This window comes from Eschscholzia californica, unplaced genomic scaffold, assembly GCF_041429995.1.
Source record: "Eschscholzia californica isolate CP2 unplaced genomic scaffold, dmEscCali1.0.p SCAF_1, whole genome shotgun sequence".
NCBI lineage: Eukaryota > Viridiplantae > Streptophyta > Magnoliopsida > Ranunculales > Papaveraceae > Eschscholzia > Eschscholzia californica.
The window spans coordinates 82461859-82485671 of NW_028238198.1; the positions used below are offsets into that span (position 1 = coordinate 82461859).

At 36.3% G+C, this 23813-nt stretch overlaps 3 protein-coding genes across 4 annotated transcripts; all 3 read left to right on the forward strand.

Moving 5' to 3' along the window:
• The first annotated feature begins 1109 nt into the window (after positions 1–1109).
• LOC147569991 (protein NETWORKED 3C-like) lies at positions 1110–4548 on the forward strand. Its single transcript, XM_086656559.1, has 3 exons — positions 1110–1572; positions 2316–2443; positions 3427–4548. The coding sequence occupies exons 2-3, from the start codon at positions 2335–2337 to the stop codon at positions 4125–4127; spliced, it is 810 nt and encodes a 269-aa protein (XP_086512685.1). The 5' UTR covers positions 1110–1572; positions 2316–2334; the 3' UTR covers positions 4128–4548.
• Positions 4549–16996: 12448 nt separating this feature from the next.
• On the forward strand, positions 16997–19162 carry LOC147569992 (putative indole-3-pyruvate monooxygenase YUCCA10). The gene is made up of 4 exons (XM_086656557.1): positions 16997–17794; positions 17996–18229; positions 18499–18621; positions 18769–19162. Exons 1-4 carry the CDS (start codon positions 17183–17185, stop codon positions 18928–18930), a joined length of 1131 nt encoding a protein of 376 aa, XP_086512683.1. The 5' UTR covers positions 16997–17182; the 3' UTR covers positions 18931–19162.
• A 1592-nt stretch (positions 19163–20754) lies between these two features.
• On the forward strand, positions 20755–23489 carry LOC147569993 (superoxide dismutase [Cu-Zn] 1-like). 2 transcript variants are annotated; one of them, XM_086656568.1, is made up of 8 exons: positions 20755–20870; positions 21823–21911; positions 22013–22114; positions 22196–22291; positions 22509–22540; positions 22634–22709; positions 23120–23173; positions 23269–23489. In XM_086656568.1, the coding sequence occupies exons 2-8, from the start codon at positions 21836–21838 to the stop codon at positions 23289–23291; spliced, it is 459 nt and encodes a 152-aa protein (XP_086512694.1). In that variant the 5' UTR covers positions 20755–20870; positions 21823–21835; the 3' UTR covers positions 23292–23489. The 2 variants fall into 2 exon arrangements, with proteins under 2 accessions (XP_086512694.1, XP_086512695.1); XM_086656569.1 differs by having other exon boundaries at positions 20858–21000.
• Positions 23490–23813: the final 324 nt, after the last annotated feature.

The window sequence follows — 23813 nt, forward strand, 5'->3', positions numbered from 1 at the left end:
ATCGGATGGTTTTAGCACAACCAAGAGTTACAAATGAACTTACCCTTACAATTTAGGAAATGTATAACTTACATACTTCTGTTTTCTCGTATACTTTTGGATTCTCTCTTTCTAGAGGAGTTTAGACCGGAGAGAGATGAGGTTAGGGCTAACAATTCTTGATAGGAATGGTAAAAAGATTAACCTTTCACTTTAGAGGTCAAGTGTTCGAAGTACGTTGACAATAAAAAAGGTTGCGGCTTTGGGGAATAAACAAAAGTCTTGGGGAATAAAGATTTTGGTCAAAAAGAATTGACTTCATGGACATCTTTATTTTTTGTCCGAAAATTGGATATTTTACTTTTTTTGGTCCCTAATCTTCATCTCCACATCTTTCTCCCTCAGACTCTTAAAAAAAAGAAAGATATGGTTAGGTTTACTGTGTAAATATTACATTGGGGGGACCCACACAAAGCAAACATGAAACCAGAACTAGGCATAAGTCCATTATCTGAAGTGAAGTTTTAAAGGCGCTTCCTGACATGTCAAAAACGCCTCACCCAAGACAAAGTCGAGGAGGAACGAGGAGTTCGTGAGGGGAAGGGGTGTCTTTAAAACTTAGCCCTTTTGTTTCACTTATAGGGTGAAAGAAATTGTGTATACTAAACCAGATACTTAATTGGGGAAAGAAGGTGATGGTTGGCTATAGTATGTGGATATCACATACACCATCTTCCTGGAGAACCGGGCCAATCTGACTTGATAGCCTGAGTGTTCATTATAAGAGAACACTCGGCCCAACCCTATCTGGCTAGAAGTAAGACCGAAGTCCAAACGGGCCAGCCCATAAAACGGTGATTCGTGGTGGTGATCCGTCCTCCGACAAGTGCTTGCTTATGTGGCAATAAAGGGGGTAAACTTAGTGATCACGTGGCACCCATCGAAGTCAGATGGCGATACTTGCGATGAGGTGGCGGCTTTCTTGACAAAACAAAGTTAGAGTAAAAAGGGACAAATTTGAGATTTGAGTACATCTTTTGTCATAACGTTAGAAGTGGTGGGGCCAGTTGAATTTCCGACCGTTACACCATGACGCTCCTAAATCGTGAAAAAAGTTCACACTTTGTTGTGACAGATAAATGAAGAGTAACTCCCTAAATGGTTCATCATCATCACTTAACATCTCGAACTTACCCCTCAACTTAACCGAAAACTACAACATCTACCACTAATCCCGCTTCATGTTTAAATGACTTAGTTCTTATAAACAACAATGAAAGTGTTTAATAAGAGACATAAATAGAACTGATAATAAAGGGTAATTTAGTCTCAGTTAGAAAACCACACCAACAAGTGTTGGGTTACTACCTTATTTCGGGACTCCCGAGGCTTCCATTATCTGCTGCATTTACTCTCTCTCTCTCTCTCTACATATATTATAATACAACACCACCACCACTGTTAACATTTTAGAGAGAGAAACAGAGAGAGTAAAAGAAGAGAGAGAGAGAGAGAGTGCTTCACTTCTCATCTTTTCCCATTGCTCGCTCCATCTTTGGAGTCCCATCGGCGGAAGACGTTCAGCCCCATCAGGTATGCTCTCTCTCTCTCTCTCTCTATATTCCATGGAATGTTTAGTTTTTGGTAATGAGTAAATGTTTCTCCTTTTTTTCATTTCTAAGTGCCCCTTCTTGTATCTCCTTTGAGAGTTTGAAATCGTTAATACACAAAATATTATAATTATTCTCTGCCGTTAACCTTAGGTTTCGACCATTTTCGCCGGTTTTCAACTCCCAACTCTCTCTCTCTCTCTCTCTCATTATTCAAGTTTTTCCCCTGTTTTCAAGGGTATTTTGGTCAAACAATATTCTTACTGTTTTTTCAACTTTAAACCATTGGGTTTGAATTTCGAATCTGCCCTCCCATCGTGCTATAGATTTCCCCTACTAGGGTTTCGGTCAAGTTAGCTATGATAGGCAGGGGTGGTTCTATACGCGCCCTATATTATTGGTCCAAGCGCCATCTCCAAGCCAAAATTCTTAAATTCACAATGGCTATTCATGCGTAAATGGGCGATCAGAACAATAATCGAGGGCGCCTACAGAACTACGGCCTAGGGAGATAACGACTGCCACTAGATCTGGCCCATCTGGTAGGTAAAATCTTGAGAATATCGAAACTCATCGAGAAAATCTTGACCGTCCAATTCATGTTGCTTAGGGCAGTTGGTCAAACTCTGGATCTCTTATGGAAATGACTAATTTGACCATAAAATGGAGCCGTTGGATTAACTTTAAATGTGGGTAACCCAGGTTTGATTTTTTGTTTTGGTTTAGGAGAAGGTAAGTGAAGAAGATGGTGATTCAGAAGGTAGTAGTAGTAGAGAAGAAAGCTTCTCACTCATGGTGGTTTCAAGGTCATAGTAGCCCTAAACGCTCTCCTTGGCTTCAATCCACTCTCTCTGGTAGTTTCTTCATCTTTTCTTTTTTACCCATCTTTGCTGGGCCTGGCCCACCCATTTGTGATATTTGAGCTTCTTAGTTCTTACTATGAAGTATAAACCAGTTTAGCCCAGACTGGTCTCTGGTCCCAGATTCAGGGCCCCTAAGTAACATTAGAGCCCAAAATAGCCACTTAGGATACTATGGGCCTGATCTAGCCCCTAAGTATGGTCATCTTGACCCTGTAATGACAAGACAAGGAGGAAAACCTCCACCAGCCTTTGGTGCAATGGTTGGACACCCCTCTAAGCCCATGAGGTCGTGGGATCGAGTCTCGTTGGAAGCAGTTTGCCATCAAGATTTATCTTATGTAATTTAGGCTATAAATAATGTAATAATTTGTCGGGCTTTAGGCCTCTTTGTTGTTGGGTTTTAGGCCTCTTTCACTCTTGGTTCAAATTAGGCGGTTCTCGTGCTTATTAGATCTTCATGATGCATCAATGCGTTATAACGACCAACGTATATCGTAGTCGAAATCTCAAAAAAAAAACACAAGGAGGAAAACCTAACCAGTTGGTAGTGTATTTGCTCCCCGTTACGGAAGTTAGAGGTTTGAGAACCCATGTACAAATTCATGATTTATTAAACTTGAATATAAATTAAGTAATTTAGTTGGTTTTAAGCCAGTATTTTCTTCAATTCATGATTTATCCAGACGGTCAATGGGGTCAAGTAGGCAGGCAACCTAACATGGTTGTCGACTGCAGTTAGTTCTTATATCCATTTGTATCACATGACAATCTACACAAATTAGTTTAGACTCGAAAATATCTGTTTTTATAAGGATTCCCATTTAACGATAACTCGACAAGTATTGTTACAAATGAAGCACTTTCCCTGTCTTAAAAATGTACTGAGATATGTGGATTTTCGGTTCATAGCAATATAATATCTAAACGAGATTCAAGTAAGAATTTATATTTATTCTGATCCTCTAATGTGACAGAGTTGGATGCGAAGACAACAACAATGCTAAAAATAATAGAGGAAGATGCAGATTCATTTGCTCAACGGGCGGAAATGTACTATAAGAAACGACCAGAATTAATCAACATGGTTGAAGATTTCTACCGAACTCATCGGTCATTGGCTGAGCGATTTGATCAGCTCAAGACGGAATCAAAACCCCATTTTATGCATCCATTAGCTTCACTTTCGTCAACCAACTACCAACCGAACAAGTTTACTATAGGCGAGCCGGAGAAATCTTATGATAGTTACTCCGACGATGCATTCGGATCCGAAATATCAGCAGAGTCTGAAGTAGATGATCCAGAAGAAGAAACCCAAGTTCATAAAGGGATTGAAGATATCGAAGGCGAGGTTTTTTCAGGAGAATCTGAAGTTGATGATCATGAAGAGAAAGAAGAAGTTATGAAGTTGAGAGAAGAAATAGAGAAACTCAAATTAGAAAACAAGAAACAAGAAAAGGAATTGATGGAGAAAGATGAAGAGAAAAGAGAAGTTATAAGACAACTTAGTTTGTCAATGGAGATTTTGAGAGAGAATTTGAATTCAAGTAAGAGCAAGACCAAGGAATCATTCAAGAACAAGAATCACTTTGACTTCAACAAACTTAAGGGACTCTTTTCAGGGAAGATATTTGCAGGGTCTTCTAAGACTACTACTACTCTTGTAGCTCTCTAGGGCAAAGGAAAGTAGGAAAGTGTAGTTCATACTAGTAAGGAACTTCTTGGGTATATTTGTCACATAAAGGAAAAAAGCATAGAAGGAGGGTTTGGGTTCGAGGGGAGAGGAGTTGGCTTTGAATGATATGCAATTACTTTAGAAGAAACCAAAATCAACCAAAAGAAACACAAATCGAAGAAAGGCCGTCGTTATTGATTTCTTCCCTAGGGGTTTTTGTGTTGATTCTTGCTGCTGCTGCCTCTGAGTAATTGAATATAGTTCTAAGTGAAATCTTTCACCTCAGGGTTTTCTAAACTAGGTCTTAATATATAACTATCATTCATATTCTTTGTAGGAGTTGTTTCTGTTGTTATATATGTAATATTGTTGTTCCTTTTCTTTTTTGTCATATTCAATAGAGTATTTTTACTTCTTCTTTTTTTCTCCTATTTCTGTTTAAATTGTTGTCAACTCTGGATGGACCTGGTTTGCTTGTATTTAAGTTTTTATGTAGCAAAAATGTATACTTTCTTGGGCTAAATAAGAGCAATTCCCATGAATATCAAGCACTTCATACTCATTTCCCATGGATGTGAGAATCCGAGATTTAGGGAATTTGGATATAAATAACCTAAAGGTTCATGATGTCTTAAACATCAGACAGTTATAGCGTTCATGAATCTCCATGTATTTTTATTTTATCTCTTCTTGATGTATAAATTCCTTTTAATGACTCTTATAGCCATCCATGTCGAAAAAATTAAATAAAATAAGTAGAATACAAACTCTTGTCACTCATACTTGCCGTTAAATGAGGATTTAGTTGTTGTAATATGCAAATTCATACTATAAAGTCAACGACATCTAGAGCATTCAATTGTGGGGATACAAAATTGAACACATTTATGAAAAAAGCAATGAAAATGCAAATTTATAAGAAGAATTATTGCAAAATTTGTAGTACTAGATTATACAAAGAGAAAACAATTATATATTGATAGTCCTCACTTCACCTAAACCACTAGCTAACACCATTATTTATACACTAGAAAAATCCCAAAAGATGAACAAAAAGAAATGTAATAATATAACAATAATTGAAGCACAAATTTTGAGAAGACAACCAAACAATAATCCTCCTCCTCTGTCATTTTCAACTCCCAATAAGCTGTAAAATGTAAATTACAATGACACCAAGAAGAAACCTAGAAAAATTCAGATACCCAAATGAAGTTGAGGCAGAGGAAGAGATGGGTGCAATAGAGGCAGAAGGTGAAAGTATTAACATTGGGTTGGTAGTTGAATCCATTTCATCTGGATTGGGGGGACTAGGGTTTGAAGGAATAGTAGGAAATGAAGAAGACCCAGATGGGGAAAGATCAGAACCACCACCAGGAGAAGGAAGAAGAGGAGTTATATCTGGAGATAAAGTTGGTGAAGAAGAAGAAGAAGAAGGTGGATCTGCTGGACCAGGTAGAATTGCTGGGGAGGCTGAAATAGTAGAAGTTTCTAAAGATGATGAAAGTGATGAGATACTTAAGAAAGTAATGAAGAGAAGAAAAATAAATGAAAAGGAAGCCATTATTGATTCTAGGATCTTTCTCCCTCTCTCTTTAAGTTTTTTAGGGTAGTGCAATAAATATGTCTGATGAGAGAAGTTAGTGGGAGAGAGAGAGAGAGAGAGAGTTTTAGAGTGAGAAAGAGGAGGGGAGTTAGTGAGTGATGAGGAGGGAATGAAAGGTCTTTAAGAAGTAGGATAAAAAAAAACAAGGGTTAATTCCATTTTGGCTCCCTAAAGATGACCAATTTACCAAAATGGCCCCCTGAAGATGACCAGCTTTCAATATGGCCCCCTTTATAAATTTTCCGTTAGTTAATTTCAGTCAACTTTAACAGTTGACTGAATCTTTCCCTATTTACCCTTCCTTCTAAAACTTTTATCATATTAATATTTTCTCGTCGGAGAAGGGTCGTCGGAGACGACCGGGGAACACATCACAGGCGACCCATCACCAGAAAAAAAAGAAATTAACATTTTTCATTTTCTTCCCTCTTCTTATTTCTTCGTCTTTCTTATTTGTTTTTTCTCTCTCTCCTCCCTTCCCTTTCTCTCTTCTTCCTTCATCTTTCTTCCCATTTCACACAGGTAATATCAATGAACAGATCAAGATCCAAGACCCAAGAGGGACATTTTATTTCCAAAACTACTCTCTTTCTACATACCCTGCTTTTTTTTATCATCATAGCAATCACAAAAAATAGTTAACTAGAGAGTGAGGTGAGTGGTTTTAGAGTGTGAAATGCGTATGAACTCAAAACAGGGTAGGTAGATCCATTAATTTCTTAAGATTAATCTCATACAAGGGGTGTAATAATGCATAAATTAGTCTCATACAATGTACAATAAATCACCACTGTAATGAGAATGCCTAAATATCTAAACTATATAACCTTCACATTAATCATCTCTACAAAATATGTCAAGAACTCAAAACCCCCACAAAAAAGATCATCAAAATTTGCTCTAGAGTAAGTACTTAAAGAGTGAGAGAGAGAGAGAGAGAGAGAAAAAAAAGGTTAAAATTATTTCATATGATCAGGTGGATCAGATCATCAACCATCTCTCTATTGTTGTGATTTGAATCAAATTTGGCGAGGAAATCAAAGCTTGTGAGCAAATCAAATATTGTGAAGAAATCAAATCTTGTGGGGAAATCAAAGCTTGTGAGCAAATCAAATATTGTGAAGAAATCAAATCTTGTGGAGAAATCAAATCTTGTGGAGAAATCAAAGCTTGTGAGCAAATCAAATATTGTGAAGAAATCAAATCTTGTGGGGAAATCAAAGCTTGTGAGCAAATCAAATATTGTGAAGAAATCAAATCTTGGAGGAAATCAAAGCTTGTGAGCAAATCAAATCTTGTGATGAAACCAAAGCTTGTGAGCAAATCAATATTGTGAAGAAATTGAATCTGATTGAGAAAGACTTTTAGCAAAAAAATGAGATTAGAGAGAGAAAGTAGAGAAAGAGAGAGAAAGTAGAGAAAGAGAGAGAAATAATCGGTGTGTTAGATCTAGGATTTCTTGAGCTGGCACTATTTCGTGTTAGCGTGATTTTTGCCTCTTGTGGTTTTCTCTCAGGAAAATTTGGGAAAGAGAGTGAAGAAGAAAAAGAGAGTGAAAGAGAAGAGATAAAGATGAGGGAGGAGAGACAGAAAAAATGAGAAAGATGAAGAAATAAGAGGGAAGAAAAATAAAAAATGTTCATTTATTTATTTCTGGTGATAGGTCGCCGGCGGCGTGTTCCCCGACCGTCTCCGATGACTCTTTTCCGGCGAAAAAATATTAATGTGATAAAAGTTTTAGAAGGAAGGATAAATAGGGAAAGATTCATTCAACTGTTAAAGTTGACCGAAATTAACTGACGGAAAACTTATTAAGGGGGCCATATTAGAAGCTGATCATCTTTAGGGGGCCATTTTGGTGAGTTGGTCATCTTTAGGGGGCCAAAATGGAATTAACCCAAAAAACAATGGTGGGAAAGTGACATAGATTAGGTGGCGATGGGAAAATACACATGGGGATGCTGGGCTAAGAGACAAGATTCATATTTGTTTTCTAGTATTAGTACCATCTTTTTCTTTCTCTGTGGCTCTAACTTGGTTGTGTTAGGGTGTTTAGGTTAGTTAATTCAATGGTCTAAGATCAACATAATGGAAGGTGTAACCTAGCTAAACATGTCGCGGCGCCTGTGCCACATAACAACCCGTGGTAGGTGACGATGGGTAACTGTCAGAATCTTGTGCCGCCAATAGTCATAGTTGGTCACGAGTTGTGGCTTGTCAATGCACAATGGTTTTGGTTGTTTGAATTCATTGTGAACCATAGTTTCGTTTGTGTCGTTGTGCGGTTCACGAGTCATGGCAGATCACTAGTCGTGCAGATCATGAACCATGACGGGTCATTGGATACCGGATGTGGCTTTTGGAATCCTTTGTGAACCAAAGGTGTAGTTGGGGAGCTTGACATTATTGACAATATCATAACAACTCTTGTCTTCTTTCTTTCGTTTCTTTAATACTTTATCAGGCTTTCACGAAAAACAAGTAACCTTTTAATGTGACACGGAAAAATGACATAACATCATAATACCAACAAAACAATGTTGAAAATGATAGTGGTGTCCCCGTCACTCACGGGTTTGTTAAGTAAAAATATTAGGTCTTCAACAAAAAAAAAAAAAGATATTAGGAGAATAACTTGCTGTGCCTGGACCATCTTGATTAATTTTGGTGTTATTCTAGAATTAGGTTAGGGTTTCAATCCCAGTCTCCTTTAGGGGGGTTTGTTAAGTAAAAATATTAGGCCTTCAAAAAAAAAAAAAGTGAAAATATTAGGAGAATAACTTGCTGTGCCTGGACCATTTTGATTTTGGTGTTATTCTAGAATGTCTTGTAAATAATAGCTTTCATACTTGAGTTTCTTTGTATCTGTGTAAGTTTCTATAAAAACATCGTGAATAAATATATGAATTGAACAAGTCCGATAATTACCATCATGAAAGATATTTGAATTTTGAAGTATAAGACATCTTGGGCTAAAGTCCAACAATAAAGAGGCTTAAAGTCCGACAAATTATTACATTGCTGATGCAGGGGCACCCGGCGTGGAGACTATTTCCATGACCGGACCCGGTCATGGACCAACCGGCCAGAGAGAGTAGAATTAGGAAGTCCTTATTTTAGTATGATTATTAATTAATTTAGGTTTAGGAATTATGCAATTTTAATATTTCCAATAATTGGAAAGGTTCATATTTGAGTCCAAGTTATTTAGGCAGTTGCAGTATTTAATTATTTAGGAAGTCTAATTCAAGTCTATCTAGGAAAGTCCAGAATCCTATAAAAGGATATCTAGTTTGTCTATTATTCTCAGATTGAGAGAAAAACCCCATTGAAGTTTTAATCAAGTTTATTATTTAGAGTTATTTGATCTTTATTTTCATCGTTCTTACTTAATTATTCATCTCTTTTAATTCCGCTGCGTTTCTACATCAAGTGGTATCTAGAGCCATCATTTTTTTTCTTTCTTTCTTCATCACTTTTATCATCATGGTTAATACTACTATCTCTGCTACACCAACTAAGGAGAAAACACCAACTTTCTCCTCTGAATGGGAAAACATTAAGGAAGGGCTATCTGCAGGTAAAAAGTTGGAAGAAGGGTTCAATGAGTACAAGAAGGAAACAACAGAAAAATTCGATAAATCGATCAACGATTCGATCAACTCAATGACTCAATCACCATCATCTCCAAACAACTAGAAGGTATGTGTAAAAACCAAACTCCACCTCCCACCACTATCACACATCAACAACCCTCTCAACTACCGGGCACCACCAACACCACCCGATTTCCTCCTCTTGGTTTCCCTCCCGAACCCACGACACCACTATTCGGCCACACCATTAGCCACCCTCCACCGGTTATCACACCACCGTTCATCACCTCCTATTCACCAAGCACACCTTTTCAAACACCTACGTACCCCCCTATACCCACACGTCAACACCACCATCATTCTCTTTCCCCGAGCCGACTACAACACCACACCGACCACCACCCGAGAGCCACTTCTCGGCCGACTACAACCCCCTCACCAACCCACAAACCAACAACCGAAACATCACCAACCAAACACAACCAATTACCCCTTTGGGGACCATTACAACGTATCAAGACCCACGTCTCCTTTACTCGTATAACCGATACCCTTCATTCACTATCAACCAAACCGAAACCCACTCACCATACAATCAACATCACAACCACCCCAACCCCCATACCGAAATACGATCCACCACCATGACTATTGATCCGGTTACACCACCTCTACAACACCGTCGTCCACATGAAACCGAACCAACCATCAACCTCCCTCTCAACCCGACAACACCACAATCCCACGTCACCAAGCCCACCCGTTCAACCGAAACCGAGACCATACCTCCACCCATTCACAAACCCGTGACCTCACCACTCCTATCACCCGTCCAACCAACATCCCACAACGACAACCCTTGGTAGTCCAATGTACCCAAACCGAACGTGATCATTACACTCCTCCCACCGACACCGAATCTCCGAATCCTAGTTCATCATACCGTATTCGAATGGAAGTACCCTCGTATGATGGTTCGATAAATATTGAAGATTTCTTGGATTACGTCTCTAGACTTGAGATATTTTTTGATGTTATGCAAGTCGAAGGCCCTGAACAGGTACGTTGTGTAACTGGTTATTTATCTAAAACTGCTCTTACTTGGTGGAAACAGGAATCTGAGAATCGTCGTTTATTACACCTTCCTCCTATTTCTTCGTGGTTAGAATTGAAACCATTAATGGTCTCCCGTTTCCTCCCTCCGGATTATGAGAACCAACTATGTGTTGATTATTTACGTTGCCGCCAAGGAAGACGTTCCGTTGAGGAATATGCTTCGGAATTCCAAAGACTAATTACAAGACTTAATCTCCCAGATTCAGAGTCAATGAAAGTAGAGAAATTCAAGGATGGACTTCGTACTGATATTAAAGATTTGGTTAATTTGAGAGCTTTTAATTCGGTTTCTGAATGTATTAGTGTAGCTCGGTCTTTTGAATCAGATTCACGCTCCATTTTTCGAGGACACAGTACAAGAAGTCAAGCAGTCAGAACTCTACCAGATGAATTAGATCAATCAAAACAGGCGGAGGACGGTACTAAATCACTAACAGAAAATCCTTATAAAAAACCTCCACCGGTCAAGTGTTATCGTTGTTTTGAAACAGGCCACTATTCTAATGCTTGCCGCTCTCGCGGTAAAGCTAATTTGGTAGAAAAGAAAGCTGATTCGGATACAGATGATGATCAATTGGAACGAATTAATACTATTCCCGACAACGGTGATCGGGTTATGTTACTCACTAGGCGAGTTCTTTTCACACCTTTCAAGAGGAATTTATCTCAACGAAAGAATTTGTTCGTTACACGGGGAACAGTACTGAATAAAGTATGTACTATTGTGATTGACAATGGTTGTGTAGAGAATTTAATTTCTACAAAACTTGTCAATTTCTTGGGTATTCCCACAATGATTAAATCACACCCATATAAAACCGCTTGGATTCAGTCTGGAACAACTACACGGGTTGATCACATGTGTACTATTAATCTTTCTATTGGTTCTTCTTATGTGTCTACAGTTAATTGTGATGTCACCGATATGCATCTATGCCACATCATATTAGGACGACCATGGCAATCTGATGTTGATGCCACTTACCGTGGTCCTTTGAATGTTTATGAATTTCCGTGGAAGAAGAAGTCTGATAATTACCATCATGAAAGATATTTGAATTTTGAAGTATAAGACATCTTGGGCTAAAGTCCAACAACAAAGAGGCTTAAAGTCCGACAAATTATTACATTGCTTATAGCTTAAATTACATAGGATAAATCTTGATGGCAAACTCCTTCCACAGAGACTCGATCCCACGATCTTATGCGCTTAAGAGGGGTGTTCAACCACTGCACCAAAGCCTGGTGGATAGAAAGACTACTCATACCTTTAGTTTATTTATGTCTTTCAGCACAAGTCAACAAATGATCGATTTTCACTTCTAGGTGAATCGAACGGTTGATCTTTGGTTTTTTGAAGCACATGCTTAACCAACTAACCAAACAATTGTTGACCAAATGAACATACATTAACCTTGAAGTTCAACTTTTGACGATATTATTATTCGAGGGTTGTTTGATTACTTACATAGATCATAGTTGTTTGGGAGATATTCTGCTTCAACTTTTTTATAAAAGAACAAGTTACAAATATGTTCAACAAAAAAAACAAGTTACGAATATAAAATTATTACGGTTCTATATTGTGTTTGCTTATGTATAACTTAAAAAATTGAAATAATCTTTGTTGAGAGAGACTATATAAAAAATGAATCTTTACCTGTCTAAAAGAAGTAAACGGATCGAAGAACTTAGTCTTATTTTTTTTTTGTTGAAAGAACTTAGTTTTGTTTAAATTATATCTTGTTGAGAGAAAACAAAGACATTGACTCTTTCGAAATAAAGTGTTCTCTCCTAAATCAAATTAGAGTATTTGTTGGAGTGGTTGATTGAGAAATTGTCACTCTTATTTTTTTTGTTGAAAATTTCTAATAGGCTTTTCTCTATGAAAGTGGGTGAGAATATATTGTTAAAATTCCAAAATCCAACCTTAAGAAAGGCTTTTCCTTGGCCTAATCGAACCACTAGTATAACACGCTTTTGAGAGAGAATTTACTTATGTAACTCTCATGTCGCTGAACAGAGAGGAATTACTTTTGCTATGTAAACCAGTGATTTAAGATTTAATCCCTTATGAATGAAAAGGGTTTCAATGGTTTAAAAAAAAAAGTATAATTTTTTAAAGGGCTACATTTAAGACAACTAGCATTGAAGAAATTTAGTATGTGGAACATAATTTGATGGAAAGTTTTAAAGACACATCCCAATAGTGTTACTGACACCTCTCTATAGGTTTATTGGTGCCCCTCCGTTATTTCACTAGGATTGTTAAAAATGTTTCTCTCAAAACAGACACTTCCACTATTTTTTTGATATAAAATGAAATCGGCGAATTTAATGCGACATGGCTATAAGATCGACAGAAGTCCACAAATTTCAAAAGGACTGAGCACTTTTTCTTATTCTTTTACGATTCTTTATTGCTCAAATACTAAGGAACCAACTTTATTTTTCTCTCATTTCGTATTATAAGCAACAAAACCTCTGAATTTAAGATAATGCTTGAAGTCTCTCTTTTCTCTCTCTAAACTCGTCACTTAACAGATCCAAATTAGACAATCTAAGTGTTTTAAGTTGGATTTTCGGTTGACATTAGTTGAGGGTTCTTCAATGAGTTCAAAGAAGATGTTTTTTGTTATTTTTATTTAGATTTTTGGTTGAAATCAGTTAGTCTTAACTATCTTAAACTTGACTGATTTGATTGATGTTAAGGAAATGTTTGTAGAATGATTGATTATGGGCTAAGGGCTAAGCAGTAGGACCAAACTGATTTTTGATAAACATTCGATCAGTTCGAACTAATTTTGTGGTTGAACCATACCACAACTATTGAATACAAGTCAAATCAGTGGTCTCAAACAGATCTTTGTTACAAATTTCAGCTAAAATATATCGATTTTGACGCAGCGGAAATCTCTGAAAAGGCTTAGATCTTCGTCTAAAGACTACAAAACCGAAACTAAGAAGATTTAATACTAAAAGACTGAACTTCATAGATAAACTTGAATGACTGAAACAACTCTAGACCCTCTTTATATAGGCCTAGGGTTTCCTAATCTTAGTCAAGATCAAATAGCAACTCCTAATAAAATAAAAAACTCTAGAATAACAAAAATCCTAAACTGAAAACAATTCCCAAAAATAGAAAACTACTAAAAGTCCGTTTTTGAGGACCTAAATGATGAAATTTGTCCCTCAAAGTGGGCCGCTTATGGCGAAGCGACACGGAATGACCGGAAGGCTATTTCGCACCATCCCTCAAAATTTCGTTCAATTCCGACACCCGTAGCTTCGGTTTTGGCCGTTTTAGTCTGACACCTTTATACTTGGCCGCGTCTATTTCTTCTATATATTTTTCGGTCAATTCCTCTACATCAGATTTTTAACCACTGAATATTAGAGTTGAATTCGGTAAACCTTGAGCGAATTTTATAACAAAATACGATCAGAGTCCACCAATTTCAACTGAGAACATTGAAATCGATTTCACTAAACCTTGAGTCGGACCGAATCTACCAATTTTTGCTCCTTTAACCAATAACATTCAAACCTTATTCAATAAGTTAAAAAGGGGTGTGGGAGTGGTTTTTAGAACTTCATATGATTATACAAATTGATTTGGACAGATTATACATGGTCTGTGTACAGTGTGAGAATAGTCCCACATGACTTCCAGATCAGATAAACATTGAAGGTCTCTTTCTGCTGTATCATCCAGGACGCTTAGATTCATACTTGACTGGGTGTTCTCTGTGAGTTTATACTTCTTTATTAAAACATTCCCAACAGAACTGCCTTCTCGATCCTCTACCGATTCATCAGTATCATGGGTGTGGCAGTTATCTTTCATATTCAGAAGTTTATTTTCGTTTCCTATGGGTCCTTTATGCTGTTCGTCGGGCTTATCCCACAGTGCTAAGGATAACTTATCTTGCCCAGTTTCATTTATAAAGTCGTTCCAGTCTTCTGAACCAAATGCCACAGTTGAGTTCATGAGCAATGGATTTCCATTCTCTGTTTTGGTTACTCGAGAATGTTGTAACTTTTGCCTTTCGTACAAATCAACCCTCTGTTCATCATCAGTACCAGACCCAAACATTGAGTCCTCATCATCGGAATGTTCATATTTGGACGAGCTTCCTTCTTCACCTTCTAGCACTCTCCTACTTTCCCTACAGTCAGATAAATCATTTGATACTAAGCCTGATCGATTTAAGTAACCCGAATAATTCTGAGCTTTTTCAGTGGGATTCTCTTCAAGCAAGGCCACTTTCAGTGGTGAATCACTTGATCCCAGTGAAGGATGGGACTGAGCCCCAAAGTTTAAAATGTCATTCTCCTCATCTTCTGCACCAATTGCATCTAAAGAAGAATTACCATTTTCAAAAGTTCGACAAAACCCTAGTTCAGTATAACCTATAGATGACATCAAACCTTCATCAGTATCCTCAGAATACAAATTCTTACTAGATGAAGCATTCACATTCGAACTTTCACGAGAGTACTTTCCATTCTTAACCTCCGAAATCGTCAAATTTCCATTGCTGGGTGAAGACTTAGAACAAGTTTTGTTTTTCAATGGTACACTATCTTCTTCCACATGAACCCCATTAGCTATCAAATTTCTCCCTAACCTAACCCCAGAACCATAAGTTTCCAAAAGACGATCATCATCTAATCTCAAGTTCTTAAAAGAGCCTAAATCAGAATCTAGAAAATCATTACAAGTTCCTAAAGAACTACATATACTTGCTGTACCCATGAATGAATTGGCACTACAGTATTTCTCAAACTCTGATTCACCATATGATGAGTACTCAGATGAAGCAGGTGATTCAACATCATCTTCCAACGTCTCATCTTCTTCGAACAATGAAAATTCTTCCAACGGATCTGGAGAGGTAACGTCAGGGAAAACCTCTCCATTATTCATTTGATTCTTAACAAGATCAAATCTTTATTCTCAAATCATAAACTCAATAGAGATACTTAAAAGTGATCCAATCATAAACTCAATAGAGATGCTTAAAAGTGATATCATACACTATCATCCAACATACCTCACAACAACCCAAACCCTAAAATTATGAAAACCAGAACGAACTGTACTCAAGGGTTTTGTTCTGAATTTTGACTCAGCGTGAGATCAAAACTTAAATTTCAGATTGTTACTTCTATTGTTTCTAATTTCCCGCTTTCCTTGAATTTCAGATTAAAAATTGGAGAGGAAGATGAAATTTGCAGCAGAATTCAAAAGGAAGAGAAAAAGGGGGTAACTTGAAACTCACCTTCGAAGCCGATCTTGAGAGATGACGGGAGATAGATTTTAGAGAGAGAAAGTAGAGAGAGAGAGTAAACCAGATAATTTGGCCGTATGTATAGGGACCTCACTTTGTATAGAGGGGCACCCTTGCTTTTGATGTCCCTATAACATCATGTATAGGGACATCTCTAACATAACCCTTCACGTGAGGGGGCGTGTGAGAATAGTCCCACATGGGAGAATGAGTAACTAGCAACCAAGAATATAAAGTATAGGTCCTCTCCACTCATTGCCAATTGGTTTTGAGTTGGATGGCCACAAACTTAACATACAGGCTTTATGTGGTCTCTGTTCATACAAATTACTTACCCGGAGGAAGTACAAATATAATTTTCAACACCAAGTTCTTATTATTTTTACAGAACCATGATTCTCACTAATATTGATGATTGACAAGTTCTTACTTCTTATTAGGTATAAAAATTCATTTGCTTGGTAGTATATAAATTATAATAATTTAAAATGACAACCATAAATAAACAAATATGGGCTCGAAAAAGACAGTGAACTAGATAGATCTATAATAGAGGTAGTTGGAATCAATGGTGCTACACATGCAGACCAGACAAGTTCTATACACATAAGAATAAAAAAAATGTTTATACGGTTGGTTTATCTTAGACATTTTAAGTTCATTAAGACAATATCGATGGTTTAAGACGTCCCAAGTTTAGTTGCCTAACAAATCAACCATTAAAAAAAAGGCAGTGAGTACCATCTCTTATACACCAAAGAGACACTATATAATTATTAAGTAGAAAATTTAAGTTTTCAAATGGAAGTAGTTAGGCAACTAACAAAGTTGAGTTGTATTTTGATTAGATTAAATGACCATTACAAACCAAATTTCTAGGGCTTTTAAAGTTTTCAAATAGAGAATGTATGTAAAATTGTAAACTCTACTTTCACCAAGTGTAGGTGGTAAATTGCAACTTTCAAATCTTATAAGCAAAGTGTCTAGGATTTTGGATGTGTACAGGACAAACTAACACTCAATATGTTTTTTTTTTTCTATATCCAAGATTAGGGTTCCATTACTCTACAATATCCAACTTGTCCAACAAATTCCTTGTATTAACACATAATTGGATTTTTCTATCTTTAAGATGGTAAGAATTTAAACCAATTGACTAACTTTTGTTGAAAGTTTTTTTTGTTGAAAGACCAATTGACTAAGACTAACTTGTTATATAAAATATATATTCTCTTCATACAAAGAATTGCAAGGCAAGTAACCATCCTCTTATATAATTATCACCCATCATACTATCTTCTAAGGCTATCAATCTTACATCTCTCCCACTACTTAAAACATAAATTCATCTCTCCTTCTTTCTCTTCTCTATCTCTCTTTCTCTCTCTCTCTCTCTACTTCTTCCTCCCTTTGCTTCTCACTTTTGATCTCTTTTAAGAAATGAATGAAGAGATGGTGATAATAGTTGGTGCTGGTCCAGCAGGAATAGCAACTTCAGGGTGTCTAAATCATCTTTCAATTCCAAATATAATCCTCGAAAGAGAGGATTGTTTAGCTTCTATTTGGACCAAAAAATCATACGATCGCCTTCATCTCCATTTAGCTAAACAATTTTCCGAGTTACCTCACTTTCCGATCCCAACCGATTACCCAAAATATTTATCTAGAGAACAATTTGTCAAATATTTGGTTGATTACGCGTCTTATTTCAAAATAAGTCCTTTATATAAGCGAACCGTTGAGTTGGCTACTTTCAATGAGAACATGGGAAAATGGATTTTGAGAGTAAGAAATAACGATACGAAAGAATTCGAAGAGTATTCTACCCGTTTTTTAGTTGTGGCGACAGGAGAAACGACCGATGCGTATATACCGGAAATTGAAGGGTTGGAAAGTTTTAGAGGAGAATATTTTCATTCTACAGAGTATAAGAATGGGAAAAAGTTTGTTGATAAAAATGTTTTGGTAGTTGGGTCGGGTAACTCTGGTATGGAAATTGCTCTTGATCTTGAAAATTTCGGTGCTAAGACTTCTATAGTTGTTCGAAGCCCGGTAAGCTTCTTTAACTTACTCTCGTGTATTTATTGTTTGTTTGACGCACTGAATGGATTAACACATTGGCACGTTGCACCAAATACTGATTCCGTTGGAGGAGTAAATTGTAATAGAGAAACTTGATTGACCTCTTTTAGGGTTTCAACTAGTTTGAGATAATGTTTATGAAAGTTGATTTTTTCTAATTGATGTGGACAGGTTCATATTTTGAACAAGTCCATTGCCTACATAGGGTTGAGGCTGCTAAAACACATGCCACTCAATTTAGTAGACGGGCTCCTAGTAATTCTAAGCAAGTTAACATATGGTGATACAACCAAGTATGGAATTGCTAGACCCAAGGAAGGTCCTTTCTTAATGAAAGGGAAGTATGGCAAGTATCCTGTCATTGATGTTGGTACTTATGACAAAATCAAGTCTGGCCATATCCAGGTACAATTTTTAACTATCAATGCGTGAAAATATAAAATAAATGGTTAAACTTCTACAAAAGATACAGTTTTCTTAGCTAAAGAGCTCATTTGTTTGAAATAATTGTGACCATGACCGTGACCAAGACAAGTCAAATTCGGACAACTTCTGCAAGTATGGTTCATGCGATTGAGATTCAAAAACTTTAAAAAGAATGTGTTCGTCTAAGGAGCTTTGAATCTAGACATGAATGATTTGTTATGTTATCATTATTTGTTTCATGTGATCAGGTATTACCGCTGATAAAAAGTGTGAATGGAGATAACATCGAATTCACAGATGGAAAGACTCATCAGTTCGATGCTATAATTTTTGCAACTGGTTTTAGAAGATCAATAAACAATTGGCTCCGGGTAATAATCCCACTGCTATACTATTGAATATTGATACATTATTCAATAGTCTAAAAATAAATAATTTTTTGTTGAATTGACATGTTATTTCCTAGAATTTAGTGTATAACAAATTCCATACAAATTTTGATTATTTTTTGTTTTTAGGATGACTACCTTATTGGTGAAAATGGACTTTCAAAGTCAATTTTTCCCAATCATTGGAAGGGACAAAATGGTCTTTACTGTGCTGGATTGGCCAGAAGAGGGATATATGGAGGTGCCATGGATGCCCAAAATATAGCAAATGATATCAAGATGTTACTATGACCTACACAGTTTATTGGTGTCTTTCCCTTTTCTTGATAAAATTTTGTTAATTCCTAATTGTTGGAGGTGAATATTAAGAAGGAATCTACTAAATTACATCAGAGAAAGGTGGATTGGTCATTGGTTTGTAATTTGTATGTGTGAGTATGGCAATGTCAACATTGTATTATTTGAGATAAAATATTTGTGAAAATTTAGCCAATTATACTTAAATTCAAATAAGAGTTGTACACGTATGGAATTCTTCAATTTTTCAGTATGGTCTCTATCACCATCTCTATTCCCTTTATCAATTCTCGTATCCCACCTAGTTCCTCAAGCTGGAGCACGAATGTCAAACATGGCCACCTTAGACAGGTACATAGAGTTTTTTTTTTTTTATTGTTGAGGTGACAGGTACATAGAGTGCCAATCAATAAGTTGGAAAGAGTTGTTGTGAGAATTTCAACTTGATCATTGGGCTTAGTGTATGGAGTAGTGGTATCTCGCCCGATGTGACCTTGTCACAAATAAAATGACAATCCACTTCAATGTGCTTGGTGCCCTCATGGAAGACAGGGTTGGCAGCAATGCGAATGACCATCTTTTTCTATTGTGATAGCTCTGTGCCTTTGTAGGCAGTTTACCTAGTTGACCAAGCTTTCAAGGACTACTGATGCTTCCTTTCTTGATACAGGGCGAAGTTTACTCTAAAATGGTTGTTACGAAGAACTGTAATAACAATTGTTTTCACATTTCAATGAAATAAGTTGTACTACAAAACTGTCGTATTTTCTATTTCACAATTTCACTTGATACAACATAATTTTTTTCTTGAAAGTGACTTACAAAGTTATTACAATGGTATAGGTACATCAAAGATGTGATAAGCACGATAACAATCGAAATTAAACTTCTTAAAACAAAAAGGCCTAAAGCCCAACTGAGCTACTGGCCTAAAGTCCAAAGAATTAAATGGCCTAAAGCCCACCTAAATACATTATTTCTACCTTTTAATAATCCAAGTTTAATAAACCATGAATTTCACTTTTTTGGGGATCGAACATGGGACCTCCATGGATTTTGGACCTTATGTCAACACTATCCACCACTTGGGCAAGCAAACGTTTTTTTTTAATTGTTCAGCGTGTGCCTCGAACCCTTGACTTATAAGGTGGAAGACTATACCTCTTACCACTCCAACCAAGGATTGTTGGCGGCAACCGAGTATTGACTTGATACAACATAATTAAATCATTGAATAATACAAATTGTCATGAGAGAAAATCTTTTATACAGTGGAAACCACTTATTGCTTGAATATCTATAACTACATTAAAACGTCAAATGAAAAAAACATCTATTCAAACCCATGACGTTTTGAATCTTAGAAGATTGCATGATCGTTAGGCCCCCACAATTTTTATGTTGTAACTAATTAGACTGAAAATATCTATAGATTCACTTTTTCTCTGACTGGAGAGCCCTACAATGTAAGCATACTCTCGGGTCCGAACTAATCTGAGAGGTCTTAGACTGGATAGTCCAGACTTTGGCTCTTAGAATGGGCAGTCCGAGACCTTGCTTAACATCTGACTGATGCGAGTCAATGAAAAATCGACTGACATAAATCTGTATGGAATATTGTTGGTCTATCACTTGTTTATACAGGGACATGGAAAAAAGAAGTAGATCTATGATTCCAAATATCCTATCTTTCCCCAAAAATAAAATAAAATAAAAATAAATAAAAAATATCGTATCTAATGACTAATTTGCCCATAAAGAAGTCAACTCAATGAAGAGTATTCTATTTCACATTGGGGGTATATCGTGTAAATTTTCATCTGGTTGTTGATTGGGACTCAATAAAACGGTCAGTTAGACACTGAGGCCTGAGCCAACTATACTCTCTCTTTCTCTACCGACTTTCTCCCTGACTTTCTCTGGGGTGTTCTGAGGTAAAAACGCCCTCCTCATCTTTCTTCTCTTTCAAGAAATATTTCTCTAGGGTTTATCATCTTGATTCTTCTTTACTCTTACATATATATATTTGATAATTAGATCCTTCTTTTTGACATAGCTTGATCAGTAAGCTACAATTTCTATTCGTCTAATCTGTTATTGTCTTTTATTTTCTCTTTTTTGTATTTCAATTAATGATTCATTTCAGTCTGTGTTGAAAAATTGATTCTAGCTCTGAACTATTAGATCTAGGGTTTGTTAATAGGATCTAATTTATAGAATCATCATCTCTGTAATCGTAGTATTTCTTTTCGCTGTACTGGTTGAATTAGCTATTTACTGAGAATCTGATATGAACAAAGAAGTCTCATAATCTGATTGGGTTGCTTTTTGTTTCTCATTTTTGAATTGAATTTACAACTTTGAAGCATAATTGCCTAAATTCAGTGACTTTTACTTCATTTCCTGAGACTTTTTAAATCTACAGTTTAGAGTTTTGCATCTAATTGTCATACTAGACCAATCTATTTGATCTTGTTCTTTGTTTCTGTTCCCCGAAATTTTCTTTTTAATATGCCGAAAGAGGATATTTGGTTTTCGATTGATTATCTATCTATTCAGCCTGGGTTTCTTTTGTTAAACATTCTTAAGTGAAGAATTTTTCGTGTTTAAGTTGAAGGGTTGGGTAAGCTTGAAATATAAGTGTGAAGTAGGCACTGATCTAAATCAAGCATGTGAACTCGAATGCAATTATTTCAAATGAATTGAGCAGCATGTTACTTCCAACCAAATCCTCAACTTTAGCTCAGAAATCTTTCACAAACCAATCATCTTCGTTCTCCTTTTGTTAAGTGTCACTTGTGTTCATTTACGTGGTAGTGTTTAATCTCTTCTATATTGAATAGATTTTTCTCATTACCGCGCCTAATTATTTGTTTTTTTTTTCAGATCACAGATAAAAATGGTGAAAGCAGTTGCCGTTCTGAAGAGCAGTGACGGTGTATCTGGCACCATCCAATTTACCCAAGAAGGAGATGGTAGTTTAGCTTAAGTTCAAAAACACATACTAATATGAGTATAGCAGATCCTTTCCGTAGAAATCAAATAAACTGAAGTGTGTTGATCCTCATTTATTCAGGTCCAACTACTGTAATTGGAAACGTCACTGGTCTTATAACTGGACTTCATGGTTTCCATGTCCATGCTCTTGGTGACACAACAAACGGTTGTTTATCGACCGGTACTGTCCATCGCTTATCTCTTTGCAAGGAATAAAAACAGAAAATAGAAATTAAGTGTCTAAAAAAGTTGTCAATTTCAGGACCTCATTTTAATCCTGCTGGCAAAGAGCATGGTGCTCCTACAGACGAGACTCGTCATGCTGGTGACCTTGGCAATATCACTGCCTCCGAAGATGGTATACGATCTTATTTTCTTTTCTTACTCCTTCACTGTTGTTTCTATTAGTTACCCGTGTATCAGTTTTGTTCATAGACATCGTTCTGAATTCCTATTTTGTTATTATAACCATCAAGCTAAAAGAGAGTGATTAGAAAGCTAAATGTGTTTGGAAAAGGTGTTTTATGTGTTCTCTATTCACTCATGGCTTATTGAACATGGGTTTTGTTTTTCAGGTACTGCTACTTTCACTATTGTTGACAAACAGGTGATTAGCCGCTCTCGATTCCTCTCAGTTGTGGTGTTGAACTAGTTTTTCTTTATATAATTTTGTTTCTCAAGGATCGTTTAATGTTTATAGATTCCTCTAGCTGGACCAAACTCCATTATTGGAAGGGCTGTTGTTGTCCATGCTGATCCTGATGATCTGGGGAAAGGTATTTTTTCTGGGTTTTTTTTTGCTTTCTAATAAATGAAATTCTAGATTACTGAATTAAGAATTTGTTTGGGTTAAACTATACACATAGAAAAGATAACTAACAAGCAACCCGAATAACTAATACGTCTCGAATTGCATTTTAAATTTTTTGCCTGATATATACGATATTGTGAAGTCGTAAGCCCTTGAATTAGTTTGACCCTACCAGGCTACCACAAATCTGTGCACTTAACAAAAGATTTATATATACAAAAATATCGTATATTATACACAGTAAAGTGATTCCGACATGGAGTATCCAGTGAGACATAGATAGAGTACACTAAAATGGAGTACCATCATACATGATGTTATTACTTTCTAAACAACATTTAAGATCAGTACTAAACTAACCCACACATTTTTCAGGTGGACATGAACTTAGCAAGACCACTGGAAATGCTGGTGGTAGAATCGCCTGCGGTAAGCTATTACAACCTCATTCTCTTAAACCTTATTAACTCCCAACCCTTAAGCCTTAATTCAATTGGGATCACTAATTTTATCTCTTTGTGCAGGTATTATCGGTCTGCAAGGTTGATTGTTGTCTCTTTGAATTGTTCCGGTAACCCTATGCAAATGTGTAGAGATCGATACCTAGTTTAGTATTGAAACACTTTTGATAATAAAAGGAATGGGACAACTAGGGTTTAGACAGAACTAAAACTCTGTTGTACTTCATAAATTGTGTGGTTTGTTGATGTCTCTTTTATATTACCCTCTCCCGTTGCAATTTGCAGTAGTTGTTTCTAGCTCTTTTATATTCTGCCTTACACTTGAAGTCGCCCCATTTCTTTCAAAATTGTTCGTGAATTGTACTACATCGGTCGAAATTCAAAGTCAACCCATATATAGCATAAGAGGTAATAACTAGAAAAGTCAAAATATTATTGAAAATGAGTAGAAAATTACAAAACATTTGGAAATTATTATTCAGGTCAAAAAGTATACAAAGACTAACTTACCCTTTTTTGTCTTATTGTGTAACTAAATTCTTTTATTTTTCTTTAAACTTTAAATCGATATAACTTTTGTTTGAGATGTCGGATTTCAGTAAAATTTA

Bases quoted from the DNA above. Each gene is read 5' to 3' on its own strand.
- LOC147569991 (XM_086656559.1), top strand. From the start codon at position 2,335: ATGGTGATTCAGAAGGTAGTAGTAGTAGAGAAGAAAGCTTCTCACTCA. The intron at 2,444-3,426 runs GTAGTTTCTTCA...CTAATGTGACAG, and splicing joins GCTTCAATCCACTCTCTCTG to AGTTGGATGCGAAGACAACA.
- LOC147569992 (XM_086656557.1), top strand. From the start codon at position 17,183: ATGAATGAAGAGATGGTGATAATAGTTGGTGCTGGTCCAGCAGGAATA. The intron at 18,230-18,498 runs GTACAATTTTTA...TCATGTGATCAG, and splicing joins TCAAGTCTGGCCATATCCAG to GTATTACCGCTGATAAAAAG. The intron at 18,622-18,768 runs GTAATAATCCCA...TTTTGTTTTTAG, and splicing joins CAATAAACAATTGGCTCCGG to GATGACTACCTTATTGGTGA.
- LOC147569993 (XM_086656568.1), top strand. From the start codon at position 21,836: ATGGTGAAAGCAGTTGCCGTTCTGAAGAGCAGTGACGGTGTATCTGGC. The intron at 22,710-23,119 runs GTATTTTTTCTG...CACATTTTTCAG, and splicing joins TCCTGATGATCTGGGGAAAG to GTGGACATGAACTTAGCAAG. The intron at 23,174-23,268 runs GTAAGCTATTAC...CTCTTTGTGCAG, and splicing joins TGGTGGTAGAATCGCCTGCG to GTATTATCGGTCTGCAAGGT.